The 16,371-nt window shown below is 34.6% G+C and overlaps 1 protein-coding gene across 1 annotated transcript in view; it reads right to left on the bottom strand.

Moving 5' to 3' along the window:
• Positions 1 to 16,371, bottom strand: part of SLC25A17 (solute carrier family 25 member 17) — a 107,053-nt gene that overhangs the window by 46,688 nt on the left and 43,994 nt on the right. Inside the window, exons 2-4 of the mRNA XM_077168956.1 lie at positions 11,548 to 11,608; positions 9,513 to 9,579; positions 5,810 to 5,961 (exon numbers count right to left, since the gene is read on the bottom strand). Coding sequence (XP_077025071.1) covers positions 5,810 to 5,961; positions 9,513 to 9,579; positions 11,548 to 11,608 — 280 coding nt within the window. The remainder of the gene's footprint in view (positions 1 to 5,809; positions 5,962 to 9,512; positions 9,580 to 11,547; positions 11,609 to 16,371) is intronic.

Below are 16,371 nucleotides of genomic sequence, written 5' to 3' on the forward strand. Positions count from 1 at the left end.
AGGTAGGTCTTGATCAATTTACTGGAGTCTTTTAAAAGGGGAAACATTTTGGAAAAGAACTTCAGAGCCAACGGGAGACCCAGACATTTGGATATGCAGAAAGAAAATGCCTCCAGGGAAGCTGTTTGAAACCAGAAACCAAAAAACCAGCAGACACCAGCCATGTGCCTTCCCAGCTGACAGGTGTTCTAGATCCATCAGCCTTTCTTTTTTATTTTTCTTTCTTTCTTTTTTTTTACATATTTTTTATTTAAGAAAACACACAATACACTTAGAACCACCAAAAATGGACTTCTTAGTCAGCTCAACCATAGGTATGGTTAAACAAAATATCCATATAATCATTGTAAAGCCTGTGTTTGTGCAGTAAGTTTCAAAAACCAATTGGAAATTAAGGCAATGACGACAAAAATCTATATACTTGGATAGCAAAATTTTTAAATTTTAAATAATAAACACTAACTTAGATACAATTTGATCAGCTGTCAAAACTGAATGTTCTCAAAATATCAAGTAGAAAGTTCTTACAAATATCTGCACTGCTACAGTAATGACCTATGTTATTAAATACATTTCTTATTTCAGGAAAATATGAAGATAGAAATATTTTATAATATCTCAGTTAGCTTAATCACAGGCATATTATCTAATAATCATCATAAAGCCTGTTTGCACAATATGTTTCACAAACCAATTTAAAATTAAAGCAAGGTAAAAGTTATTTATTTTTCTGACTTAAAACATGCAGAAATGCTTAGTTAAATACCATCTACACAATAATATTTAATTGGTTAAATATTCTGATTTTATTTTCCTGAAGGAAAAATGTGTGTGTGTGTGTATAGGATATTATTTCAGCATTATTCCTTTATTGTTACCATGCCTCGCTGGTAGAGAAGAATTTAATAGGGATTCTAAGGCTTTAGCTATTTCTTGCATACTTTGTGCTAATCTTTTAGCAACCTGACCAATTTTACTAGCAGAATTATTAAAGTAAACTTTGGATTGTTGGTTTTTATAAGTTAACCACAAAGGAAATGGTAATGCCACCAACTTTGTTAAGATGCAGTGTGGTCGCACACAAATTCCACCCTTTTAAATGAAGGACATACCCAGCAAAGACCCACGCTCGTACTTTGGCAGTATTTCACCTTCATGCTTGGATAACTTTACCAATAGGCCATTATAGTGGGTGACAACATTTCTTCATAATTCAGAAGACAATGAAGAGGAGTTTCATATTTACTGAGTTCTGGAATTCTGCTTCTACAACTTCCACAGCACACACACATGGTCACCACTTCCACTTATTATAAGAGAATGTTTTAGTGAAGAATAAACAAAGTTCTCTAAAAAGGAAGTGGATTAAGATGTTGTTTAAGTAACTCATTTCATTACAGATACTTATAATACAGTGATCATGGAGAATGTGAATAATCAATTAACAATAATACTGGAAAATAATATAATAAAATATATAATCCTAGTTCTCCTCAAATGGTATATGTACATCCTTTATATGCAAATATATTTATTTAATAGAACTATCTTCTTTTACTAATAAGAAGCAATATAACATAAGACTGTCCCTGATTTCACTTTCAAATAACACATAAACATGAATGTATATTTATTATACATGCATACATATATGATTTGTATGTTGGTTCTTTCTCTTTTGTTCTAGTTTAATTTGATTTGTTGTCTTTATACTTCAGAAATGTTAGGTCAACATATATAAAACTATGCCATATTATTATTTTTATTTGTCTATATTGTTATGAAAGCTAAGATTTCCTTTCTTGTAGATGTAGTAACTTTATCATTTTCTATTCCTTCCCTCTCTTCCTTAATTTAATGAAGAATAATTTAAAACATTATCTATATTGTGTCTTAATTTGTACTGTTTTATAGTAGAATGATTGCTCTTCTTTCAAATTTCAGTGGTATGATTGATGTAACCTAAAATACGTAAATAGTTATATGGTAACTAATAACATGTCTTGCTGGCTAATACAGTAACTTTGTCATAGCAGAAGTCTGATACCTTGTTATAAACATATTAATGAAATAAAAAAAAATTAAAGCAAGGAAGAGAAAAAATCTATAAAGATATCAGTCCTGGTTTGAAAGGATGTATGTCCCTTAGAAAAGCCATGTTTTAATCAAAATCCCATTTCATAAAGGTAGAATAATTCTATTCAATACTGTATGTCTGAAACTGTAATCAGATCATATCCCTGGATGGTGTGATTTAGTCAAGAGTGGTTGTTAAATTGGATTAGATGACAACATGTCTCTAGTCATTCGGGTGGGTCTTGCTTAGTTTCTGAAGTCCTATAAAAGAGAAAACATTTTGGAGAATAAGAGATTCAGAGAGAGCAGAGAATGCTGCAGCACCATGAAGCAGACAGTCCACAAGCCAGTGACCTTTGGAGATGAAGAAGGAAAACGCCTCCCAGGGAGCTTCATGAAACAGGAAGCCAGGAGAGAAAGCTAGCAGATGATGCCATGTTCGCCATGTGCCCTTCCACCTGAGACAGAAGCCCTGACTGTGTTCACCATGTGCCTTCTCACTTGAGAGAGAAATGCTGAACTTCATTGGCCTTCTTGAACCAAGGGATCTTTCCCTGGATGTCTCTGATTGGACATTTCCATAGACCTGTTTTAACTGGGACATTTTCTCAGCCTTAGAACTGTAAACTAGCAACTTATTAAATTCCCCTTTGTAAAAGCCATTCTGTTTCTGGTATATTTCATTCCAGCAGCTAGCAAACTAGAAAAATATCAGAGTTATTTGAATTCTAAATATTAAACTGTATCTTAAATACCATTTGATTAGCTATCAAAACTGTGCATTCTCAAAATATCAAGTAAAAAGTTATTACAAATATTAACTTTGCTACAGTAGTGAGCTATTACTAAATATTTTCAAATTTTTTATTTCAAGAATTTATTTTATCTAACATTACTGTAACTGCATATAGTATTTTTAACCTGTGTTTTTAAAATTTTTTGGCATAGGCAGGCTCTGGGAATCGAACCCCGGTCTCTGGCACAGCAGGAGAGAATTCTGCCACTGAGCTACTGGTGCACCATCCTTAGCCATTTTTTAGTTATAAAATAAAACATATACATGCAAGGAAAAGAAAGAAAAAAAGCAATAATTTTCAAAGCACATTTCAACAAGCAGCCACAGAACAGTTCCCAGAATTTGTCATGGGCTACCATGCCCTCAACTCAGATTTTTCCTTCTAGCTGCTCCAAAATACTTGGCAGCTTTATCTGAGTCATAATAATAGAATCATACAGTATCTGTTCTTTTGTGTCTGACTTACTTCACTCAGCATTATGTCCTCAAAGTTCATCCATGCTGTCATATGTTTCAGGACATCATTTTGTCTAAATGCTGTATAATATTCCATCTTATGTATATACTATTTTGTTTATCCACTCATCTGTTGATGAGCACCTGGACTGTTTCCATCTCTTGGCAATTGTGAATAGTGCTGCTATGAACATCGGTGTGCAAATGTCTGTTTGTCTCACTACCCTCAACTTTTTTGGGTATATACAGAGTATTGGAATTGCTGGGTCATAGGGCAGCTCAATATTTAGTTTTCTGAGGAATCACCAAACTGATTTCCACAGTGGCTGAATCATTTTATATTCCCACCAACAATCAATAAGTGTTCCAATTTCTCCTCATCCTCTCCAACATTTATAGGTTTGTTTAATAGCAGCTCTATCAGCCTTTCTTGAGTCAAAATGTCTTTCCCTAGAGAAGTTGGGACATTTTTAGGTTCTTAGAACTATAAACTTATAATAAATCAATAACGTAACGTATGTAAAGTTTGTAATGTAAGCAAATCAATACATCTGGCAACTGTTTTCCAATCCAACCATTTTAATTTCAAATGTATATTTACATAATTCACTTGTGTGGCCACCAAATCAGTATTGTTTTTCAAAGAACATATGAAAAAGTGGTTATGCCCCAAAAGAAAAACACTCAGGGTGTAATATTTAAATCAATTAATTTGGTTAAAGACTGAAATGGACAAACACAAAGAATTATAGGAAAGATATTCAATTTCTTTTCATCTCTCTAATAAGGCCCTAATTATTTAAATGGACAAATAAATTCTTCATTTGACAAATATTTATTAAACACCTACTACATGCTAGACACTGTTCAAGGCATTGGGAATATAGTATTGAGGATAACACACACACACAGATACATACACGTGTGTACATTATCTATTTATATATGCATTCATACAAACACACACACATACACATATGATACCTATTTTCATGTAGCTCTCATTCCACTATGTGGAAACAGACAATAACTAAATATTTACAACGTCAGGCTAATAACTCTTTAGCACTTCTGAAGTCTAAACTCTTAGATGACAGGAATTCAAAGCCCTTCAAAGTTGACTCATACTCATTTCTCCAACTTTATCATTCATGTTCCGATACTAAGCTCACTCATTAACTAAATCAGAGAACTCATTTTTCTAAACATGGTCCCACATTTTCATAATTCTCTACCATTCACTTCAAATGGAAAATGTCCCCTACCTACCCATAAATGCTACTGATCCTAGAAGGTCCACTTCAAGAGGCACTGCTTTCTACAAGAAGGTGGCATTGCAGATTGACACTTTTGAGCCACAAGTGACAGCCTTCCTCTTATGAACTGCTAAAGCATTAAGAATTCTCATGTTCATGCCGGTTTGAAACTATTATGTACCCCAGGAAAAGCCATGTTCTTTTAATCTTAATCCAATCTTGTGGGAGCAGATTTATTGTAGGGTGGGATCTTTTGATTAGGTTGTTTCCATGGATATGTGACCTACCCAACTGTGGGCATGATCTCTAGATTAGATTGTTTCCACGGAATTGTAACCAACCCAATTGTGGGTGTGACTTTTGATAAGATGGAGATGTGATATCGCCCATTCAAGGTGGATCTTAATTAGTTTACTGGAGTCTTTTTAGAGAGGATCATATTAGAGAAAGCTCAGACACAGATGTTTCAAGATGCTTGGAGAGCCGACATAGAAAGCCACTGGAATCAGAAGCTAGAAGCAATGTAATCCAGGAACAAAGGACCAGGAAATGCCAGCCACATGCCTTCCCCTCTTACACACAAAGGCTTTCTTCAGAGTCAAGGAATTTTTCTCTGGATATCTTAATTTGGACTTCGTAGCCTTAAAACTGTAAACTTGTAACTTAACAAATCCTGTTTGTAAAAGCTAATCCATTCCTGATATATTGTATTCTGGCAGATCTAGCAAATCAAAACAACTGTGCTGAGCACTAAAGTACATCTCTCACACTTGACAAATCTTTTCCCATTCAGACCCATTTATGGTCTTGTGACCTATGCTACACTTGGTTTAATGTTCTGGTATTATCATCTTGAAATCCTTAATCAATTTTGAACAAGGGACCCTGCATTTTCATTTTGCACCACAAATTATGTAGTCAGTCCTGTTCACATATCTCATTTGAACCTCAGTCAAAAAAAAATCATGTAAAGCAAGTGGGAAAGGTATTATAGTCCTCATTTTTTTTTTTAGAAATCTTAACTTCCATAAATTCTGAATATAGGTTATTTAACAGGGATAGCTAATCTTCCACCCAGTATTAACAAGATAAAAATAAGCAAAGTCAGAAAACCAACTATATTCTTTGAAATATTATGTTGTGATTAAATAATTTCTTAGATCTATGAACCATAAGGTAGACATTAAAATATAAAAACGCTTTTATACCCATAAAACTTTGTTACCTGCAACAAATCCAACTACCAGATCCTTTCCAGTAGTAGAGCGTTGACCTTTAACCCAGACTGCTTTGAGGCTATTAAAAGTGTAGAAATAGACAAAATTGGAGCAGCAGAGACTGGAGATTACTGGAAACCACCCTCGATATGGTGCCAGACTAGGGGAAAAACACAATAAGCAAAACAAAGGTCATGGACAAAAGCATTAGAAATGGGCAGAGTAATTCCTAGGAAATAGGGAAGACTGACCTCACTCACATATTTTCATGGTTCTGTCCTACACTATACTGGACTGCAAATTGTACAAATACGTTACATTTTCAAGCATGCCCAAATCAAGAAATCTTTTCTAGCACTAATGAAATCAAATAAATTTAAGGACTGATTTTACTGATCACCTCCCATTTTCCTTTTGTAACACTACTATGTAAAACTGAAGGCAATTTTCCCTTGGCTGTTAATATAGGAAGATTAATGTTTTATTATAGGGAAAAAATATTTAACATGAAGTAACTGTAGAAAATAAATAAGGGCAAAAAAAAAAAAAAAGGTAGATGGGACATGTTATAAGGAATCAGGCTGAAGGGGCTCCCACTAACCAAACGTGGAACAATATGAGTGCCAAAATAATTAAGTAGATTAATCAATTATAAATCACAGAAGAATAGGAATTTCTAAGTCCACACCAAAAATAAATAGGTTAATAAATAAATGGGGGGAAAGGGAAAGCTGTTGCTGATAGTATTAGGCCAAGATTAGTAAATGTGGAATGTATGTTGGAGTTGGAAAATCATCATTTTGCAACTTCATGATACATTTAGGGGAAATTTTAGTAGGGAGCAGAATATTTGCATTGTGTTAATATATCTCCCAAAAGACTACCCATCATTCCAGGGGAGAAAAAAACTAATTATTTAATGGCTAAATGAGATCTAAGAACTCATAATTAACCATTGAAGGGCAAGTAGATAATATGTGACTCCAGATATGATATTCTAAGAAAGATACAGTATCACCTATGCATTATTCTGGCCAAAATATAACCACAATCTAGTCATGTAGAAACATGAAGCAAACTTAAGGAATGTTCTATTTTAAAAAAGGGGGGGAGGCTGTATTCTTAAAAAAAAGTCAGGGTCACAGGAGCTTTGACATATGTAACTTAACTTCAAATAATTCAGAAATTAAAATGGGGAAAAAATGTAGGTGAATCTGGATGAAGTGCATATTGGTGTTCTTTAAAATATCTTTATTTTTGCAACTTTTTGTAAATTTGAAATTATTTCTAAGTAAAAAGTTTTTTAAAAAAGGAAATACCTAATCTGTATGACTATATCTGATAGCCATGAGCTAAACAACTATTACCTTCTCCAGTTTAATAAACATAAAGCAAAACACTGGTTTTATGGAAGATTTTACAATCAAGAATCAAAATGTATATATGTGATTTTTCACAAAATAAGAAGGAAAAAAAGTCAATTGTGCCATGCCAGAGACCTGGGTTTGATTTCCCGTGACTGCCCATGCAAAAAAAAAAATAAGTCAATTGTGATGACAAAAAAATATTTAAGCCCTCTGGCCTCCTATATTCTGGAGCAGCTAGAAGGAAAAATATGAGACGATTGTATGGTAGCCCATGACAAACTGTGGGATCTGTCCTGTAACTACTTGTTGATGAGTGCTTGGAAAACTATTGCTTTTTTATTTTTTTGCTTTGCATATATGTTATACTATACAATTTAAAAAGTTAAAAATAAAAATAAAAGATCCAATCCCTGCAATGTATTTCAGTAATGATTGTACTTATTCTGAAAATAATTGCAGAAAGTAAATGAAATAGACTTTCAAAAAAAAAAAAAATCCTAGGACCATGTTCCTCAAAGAGAGGTCACACCAATTTTGTCAGAATCACCTCACATTTAGAGAATTAGAAATGTTGGTGATAAGGTCCAAGAAATAGAAATAGATCCTCAGTTGATTAAAGTTTGAGATTTGATATATTTCAGAGGGTTTCAGAATTTATAAATGAAAGGAGAAGATTGCAGGATTGGCAAGGTATGGTAGAGGCAATTACAAGTCTGGTTCCCCAGCCCTGCCTAAGGAAAACTTTAAAGACCATTGTCTTAATCCAAGAAAAGAAAGAAGAGACCAGGTAGACCAGCAGAAAAAATTTTTTTTTAAGTTTTTGATGTGTTTCTATATAACATCATAAAAATAAATAGCTATCCTTTTTGTATTGACCTAGCAGTGAATGGCAAATGCATATTCTTCATTCTCAGAGACCAAAACACTTTAAGTGGTAAAGAAATCATCTGTGAGCTTTAACTGTAAAACTATGTCTATTTGACTAGAGATATGAATGAAGCTGATCTGGATAGGACTAAGGTATATCAGGGTACAGGCTAAAGAATGATATCGTCTATATCTTAAAACTTCAACTTCTGTGTGAGACTAAAAGGAGAGATGTTTATTTGGTGCAAAATTTATATTTTGAGTAGCGCATTATGTAATTTAATCTGTATGGTCAAATTAGTTGAACACCTTAACTACATGGAATCTTGATTAGGGTGTGAGATCTTGTTTGTTTGTCCAGGTTAGTATGTTGCCCCGCTATTCCCAGTGTAATTTGCACAGTAAATAAAGAAATATTTGCAAAGAACCCTTGGGTTAACGGGGAGAGAGGAGGAAATATTCAACTTCCCTATTTGGAGAATCTCTGATATTCTTGCAAGCCGTGGGGACAACCAAATCAATAGGCCAAGCCCTCGGTCTTACAGTTCACCCCTAAAAACCTATTCCTGCCAGAATTAAGTAGGCTCAGATGCAGCCTCTCTCTCTAAGCCAACTCAGTAGGTGAAGTTACTGCCCTCCCTTCTACATGGGCCATATCTCCCAGGGGGTGTAAATCTCCCTAGCAATGTAGGACAAAAATTCCAGGATGAGCTGGTACCTGGCATCAAGGGATTGAGAAAGACTTCTTGAGCAGAAGGGCAAAGAGAGAAATAAGACAAATAAAGTTTCAGTGACTCAGAGATTTCAGAGTCGAGAGGTTATCCTGGAGGTAATCTTACCCATTATATAGATATCCCTTTTTAGTTTATGATGTATTAGCGTGGATGGAGGGAAGTACCTGAAACTGTTGAGCTGTGTTCCAGTAGCCTTGATTCTTGAAGATGATTGTATACAAATATAACTTTTATCATATGACTGTATGATTGTGAAAACCTTGTGTCTGATGCTCCTTTTATGCAGGGTATGGAAAGATGAGTAAAAAAAATATGGATAACAATAAATAAATAATAAGGGGGACAAAGGGTAAAATAAATTGGGTAGATGGAAATACTAATGGTCAATGAGAGGAAGGGGTATGGTTTTTTTCTTTTTATTTCTTTTTTTTGAGTGAAACAAATGTTCTGAAACATGATGATGGTGATGAATACACAACTATGTGATGATCTCATGAGCCATTGATTGTACACCATGTATGGCATGCTGAATATTTCTCAATAAAAACATTAAAAAAAAAAAAGAATCAAAATGGCCAACCACAGATCTTTAAGAAACTTAAAACAATTAGATACTTACAATTCAGGCAGCTACAAATGCATAATGGTATAAGACTATGAGAAAGATAGGAATGTGTTGTAGGCACAGTGAATCTCCTAAAGAGCTGTCTACTGTAATAAAGATTAAATGAGGCAGTACTCACAGGCCTTCTTCTTTAATGATCTCCAGGAGCACCATGTGTGTAGTTTTGGACTTTCTTTTCTCATCAACTACAAAAGCAGAGTACACATTTTCACTAAATCCTTTGAGGATTGTTATTTTCAGCATCATCAAGTTTTACTGAAATGCCATTTACCTCACTTGAGCAATTTCACCCTATTCTTCAAGTCCTTAGTTTATCTTAAAACTTAATTATTCTCCTATGTGATCATGAGGTAGCTTCCCAACTGCAGATTCTTTGGGTTTCATTTGCTATTCATGAACCATAAAGCATTTTAATTCAATTTCTAATTTGCAAAGTAAAAAATGTGATAGGATAATTTTCTTTTTGGTATTTCATAAAGCTTTCTTATTTTTTTCAAAATAATAAATATATTTCCTTTTTATATCTTAATACCTTATATTGTAGAAAAGAAATAAATTACAATCTTCCTTTTACATATCAGGCTTCAGGCACAAAAGCTGGATAGGACGCATGCTGGTTGGCAGCAAAGCTGGCATTAAAACTCAAATTTCCTAAATTTTAGACTTGTATTCTGTCTTCTAATAAAAAAATAAATGGTCTCAAAGGGATGAAAACTCTGCTTTTCATAGCATTCTTACTAACAACAAAAGCCACTTCAAGTAGTTGAAAATTTCCCACCCCACTTGTAGAACATTTTGAGAATATAAAAATGTAGAAACTAATTTCCTAAGAATTGAAATTGGCACTACTATTGCTTATGGGATGGCTACAGAAGGCAATCTGGCAATACCATAAAAATTACAAGCACATTTATCCTTGTCAAAGTGACATATGAACAAGGTATTCTTACATCATTATAAGTAATGGCAAGAGAAGTAGAAACAATGCAAGAATCTACTATAAGGTAAGGGTAAACAAGTTATGAGCATCCACAAAGAAAGGATGGGGAAGCCCCTAATGTACAATTGGAAGGCATTTAAAATACCCTGTCAACTGTAAAATGAACAGTACAGAACAGTGTGTAAAATATGTTTTATGAGTAAGAGAGGGAGAAAATTGAGAATATATATTCTTTTTTGCTTGTAATTCCATTAAGAAACTATGCAAGGCTATTCAAGAAACTAATAAAAACAATACCTACAGAGGAGAGGAAAAGGAGCATATAAGAGTGAGACTTTTCACTCTACTGTATACCTTTTTTTATGTATTTCAGTTTCGAATCATGTGAAAGCACTACCTATTCAAAAGATTTTTAATTAATTAAAAATAGAAGGCATAAAAGTTTCTGCTTTTGTTTTTTAGATAACAGCAAACATTGAGAGCACTTATTATGGGTCAGACAATGAATGCTTAGGGAAGCCAAAGGACAAACAAATGAGGTACTTTGCCAAACTTTTTTTTAAAAATTGTGGCAAAATATATATAGCACAAAGTTTTCCATTTTAACCATTTTTAAGTGTACAATTCAGTGGAATAAATTATATTAACAATGTGCATGAAGGGTTTTAACATAAAACTTATTCAAAGGTAGTCTAACTTATCTTTTCATGTAAATTCTGACATAGGTATAAAGAAGTTGAAAAATACTGAGGCAAAAACAAGCAAGAATTAGAGACAACTGCACAGTCTTATAAAGCTAAAGAAGCAAATTAGGACTGCATACCCAGATTAGCAATGACAATGGGCATTTGGCCCCACAATGTTTCCTATTTTCTTTTTTTTCTGGAGAAAATCGCCCTCTGCTTTCACTAATAACTCTCTAATTTGTGCCCCCAAAGTCATAAGTCTCATTAAAAAGAACCGTAATGATTCAAAATTATTAATGCAGGCTCATTCAGTTTCTTTCAGATTATAAAATGGATAATGCTATGATTCATCCATGAATGTTTCACTATTAATTAGGAAATAGCAATGATGACCAATATTTTAATGTCAGTAAAAATGGATGACAGTGGATCTCTAAAGAAACAGAATACCCTTATGTTAATTTATAACTTAATAGAGAAATAAGTTTACCTGATACCAAATGGTTATTACAGAAATAAATACTTACCCTGAAGTCGAAGTCTAGCCGTATCCAAAGGAAAAAATACTGTCATTGCTGTTACACTTCCCTGAAAATGTAAAAAAGCTTTTAGCCATCACCATATCACAAAAATAAGAGGTCACAACTTTTTAATGAACAAAAATCCTTTATTATCAATGTGTCAAATCAGACTTTCAGTGAGCAATACATACAATATTTTAAACTATTGGAATTATTATTGCTCAAACTTCTATAGTTATGTACTTAAACAGAAGTATTTAAATTTCCAGAAGAAATATCTTTCTATCCACTTAATACTGAAAAAGAAAATCTAGCAGATGACAAATTTAGGTGTCTGCAAGCTATGACAAATGTCAAAGATAGCAGGTAAATGGATTTTCAACTTTTACAGGTCAGCTGCTGCCACCATATTCACTCATAACCTCAAGAACTAAAATATCCAGTAATCAGAATCAGATACACATTTCTATCCCCAGTGCTTAACCACTATATTCACACCAAAGTGAAAGCTTGTAAAAATCAGATTGTTTAAAATAGAGTTGTTGGTCTGTTTCTAGGGACAATCTCTTTATTAAAAATTCTATAAAAATTTCATCTAAAGTAACACAATGACAAACAAAAATTATTAGGGGAAAAAAAAGCAAACAACAAATCTCTCTACTCATAAGACCCATGACAGATAAAAATCACAAACACATATTTTGGAATGAAATCAACACAAAACCTTCAGTTTAATTTATAGTTCTCAACCCAGATACAGGCTTATTGTTGTATATTGTCAGGCATAAGATCAAGTTTTAGGCTATTAAGCTAATAATATTTTAAAATGATAACAATGAGAAATTAGGTCAATTTTAAAGACGAGTATAAAAAGTCGCTAGACCTCTTAGATATTGAAATAGGTCAGCCCGGCTGACAAGGGAGAACACTGTATAATAATGTTAATATTTTTCAAAACTCAAATTAAATGTTACCTTCTCCTGATTCATCACGTTACAATGAATTGTTCATTTCTCTATGCTCCTATAGCACTTGTCTTTCTCTTACAGCATTACAGTGAACATTCCTGTGAACTCTTAATTCTTCTGCAAAATTGTTAGAATATTCACCCTGTATCTTTACACATCACAGATTTTCAATTAAATGTTTATTAAATTAACTCTTTCAGTTATTAATGCTCTTTTGGCGATTCCTACATAGATACTATTTTCAAATAAGGACTAGGTAATATTCAAAGTTGCAAGGCACACTGGACCATAAGACTTTATGGTCTACAAATCCTTCCAGCATCCTCGCTCATGGTGATTGTAGGTAACTTCCAAGAAAAATCGGGATTGGAAAGCTGGAGAAAGCTTAGGGTTGGGGCATTCATTTCCCTTCGGATGGTACAACATCTATACATGGTATCACAAAGACCATCTCCTGGAAGAAAAGTCCTGCTTAGAAGCTACTTTTTTGTTAACAGGGTCACCTCCAATCCTCTGATCTGCCAGCTTTAAAGCAACACCTGAAGATTTCTAACTTAGAAAACTCTGCCCTACCTACTTCAAAGTCCTAAAGTGAAACACATCTTACACCAAGATAAAGAGAATAGTCTGCCCAATGTATCCATTGCTTATTCCCTCCTAAGGACTATCATTTAAAATTCAAAATTAGTAAAATGAAATACAGTTTTAAAATTTATTAGTATTGGAAAGACTGAATTAAGATGCTAAATTGAAAACCCATTATCGCCTCTTCCCTTCTCCCATCCCTAATAACAGGAGAAAAACAAAAAGGGGTCCAACTGATAGAACAGGAATTAAAAGAAAGAAGAACAGGCTGTTCTGAAAGAAGAAACCTCGGATCAAATGCACAGAAGACAAGTGTCATGGTCAGACTAATGTCCCCTTAGAGATATCTATGTCCTAATCCCTGGAACTTGTGAATATGTCATATTACATGGCAAAGGGGAATTAAGTTTGCAGATTGAATTAAGGTTGCTAATAAACTGGCCTTGAAATAGGGAAATGAGCCTAGATTATTTGGGTGAGACTAATATAATGACAAAACTATCTCACTCCCTATTCAAGGTTCCATGTAGTTATGGTGTTTGAATAAGGTGACCATGTAAGTTAAATTAGTGTGCTATTCAAAATATAAATGTTGCACCAAATAAACATTTCTTCCTCTTCTCACACAGAAGATGAAGTTTAAAATACAATCAATATCATCTTTTATCCTTTAGCCTGATTTACCTTAGTCCTACCCAGATCAGACACATTTATGTCTTTAAGTGAAGTGTGATCTCTGTGCAGCTTTTGAAACCATTGCTGTATGGGATAATGCTGACTTTCATAGCTGCAGAACGCTAGCTCTGAGTCTTGTGTTACACAAAAATCCGAAATTCCAGGGAATGACCAAGTTATGCACAAAGAGCTCGGCATCTCAGAATTTAGAAGAAACTTACAACTCTGGAATAGAAGTGACTGCTTTAAGAGTTTACAATCTAGGAATCTATAGTACCCTATCACCTGATAACCTATGCTCTCGAATTCAATTATTAGAGTGTGCACTTTATAGTTAGCTCATTTTAGTCAGGAGTTACAATATTTGTCTTTTGGTTTCTGGCTTATTTCACACAACAGACTGTCCTCAAGGTTCATTTACCTAGTTGCATGCCTCACAACTACACTCCTTCTTGAAGCCGCTCACTAGTCTGTTGTATGTATACACCACAGTTCTCCCTTCCATTCTTCCATCGATGTACCCTTAGGCAACCTCCTAATCCACAGCAAAATGCTAACACTGGCACCATAAAAATCAGTGTGGAAATGTCCATTCCTTTGCTCTCCTCTCAGTTCTTTCAATTATATACCTAGCTAAGGGGTTGCAGGATAATAGGGCAACCCCAGTCTTACATTGCCCTCAAGAGGAACGGTAACACTCTACTTCCCTAGGAAGAGTGAACAGATACGTCTCTCTCTCCACATTTGCTCCAGCATCTGTATCTCTCTGTTCATTTTTAAACACTTTGATTCACACATTATACAATCCAACCTAAGTAAAAAAGCAATGGTTCCCAGTATAATCACTTAGCTATACCTTCATCACAATTTACCTGATGACATTTCCATTCCTTCCGCAAAGAATCCCACACTACTCCCCCATATCCCCTACTTACTGACATTTAGCTTTGGCACATTGCCTTTTGTTACATTCCATGGAAGCATACTATAGTATTATTGTTAACTATAGACCCTACTTTGCACTGATTGTATTTTTCCCATATGTCATCCCATTTCCAACTCCAGGGGTGACTCTTAGGCATAATTATCAGTAGGTTCAGCCTGTCCTTTGCAAGAATCAGCTTCAAGAGGAAATACAAATGGCCAAAAGGCACATGAAAAGATGCTCAACTTCCCTATTAGGGAAACGCAAATCAAAACCAAAATGAAATATCATCTCATACCCACCAGAATGGCCATTAACAATTAAACCGAAAACAACCTGGAGAGGATGTGGAAAAAGAGGCACACTTATCCACTGCTGGTGGGAATGTCAAATAGTACAACCGCTGTGGGAGGCAGTTTGGCAGTTCTTCAGGAAGCTAAGTACAGAATTGCCATATGACCCGGCAATACCATTGCTAGGTATCTACTCAGAGGACATGAGGGTAAGGACACAAATGGACATTTGCACACCAATATTTATAGCAGCATTATTTACAATTGCCAAGAGATGGAAACAGCCTAAATTCCATCAAGGGAACAGTGGCTAAACAAGATGTGGTATATACAAATGATGGAATATTATGCAGCTGTAAGACAGAATAAAGTTATGAAGTATGTAACATGTATGAACCTTAAGGACATTATGCTGAGTGAGATTACCCAGAAATAAAAGGACAAATACTGTATGGTCTCACTGATATGAACTGACATTAGTGAATAAACTTGGAAAATTTCAGGTGGTAAAAGAGACCATCAGGAGATACAAATAGGGTAGATGTGTAACTGGAGCTGAAGAGATACAGGTTGTGCAACAGGACTGATAGTAAAAGTTCAGAAATGGATAACACAATGCTACCTAACTGTAATACAATAATGTTAGAACACTGAATGAAGCTGAATGTGGGAATGATAGAGGGAGGAGGCCTGGGGGCACAAATGAAATCACAGGAAAGATAAACACTAAAGACTGAGATGGTATAATCTGGGAATACCTAGAGCGTATAATGATAGTGAGTAAATGTACAAGTTTAAAAGTGTTTTTACATGAGGAAGAACAAATGAATGTCAATATTGCATGGTGTTGAAAATAGACGGTGTGTTAGTTAGGGTTCTCTAGAAAAACAGAGTCAATGCAGAAGACTCACAAATATAAAATTTATAAAAGTGTCTCACGTGACCGCAGGAATGCAGAGTCCAAAAACTGCAGAGTAGGCTGTGAAGCCAACGATTCCAATGGAGGGTCTGGATGAACTCCACAGGAAAGGCTCACAGCCTAAATAGGAAGAGCCTGTCTCTTCTGAATCCTCCTTATAAGGCTTTTAGTGATTAGACTAAGCATCACTCATTGCAGAAGACACGCCCCTTTGGCTGATTACTAATGGAATCAGCTGTGGAGGACATGATCATGATTTAATTCTGTGAAATGTCCTCATTGCAACAGACAATGTCATCAACAGCTGACATGATCATGATTTAATTCTGTGAAATGTCCTCATTGCAACAGACAAGCCAGCACTTGCCCAACCACCATTTGGCCAAATTGACACATGAACCTGAGCATGACAGTCCACCCCTTGTCAACTTGGCAATTATACATACCACCTTAAACCATACGTAA

Source organism: Tamandua tetradactyla, chromosome 7 (genome assembly GCF_023851605.1).
Source record: "Tamandua tetradactyla isolate mTamTet1 chromosome 7, mTamTet1.pri, whole genome shotgun sequence".
NCBI classification, from domain to species: Eukaryota; Metazoa; Chordata; class Mammalia; order Pilosa; family Myrmecophagidae; genus Tamandua; species Tamandua tetradactyla.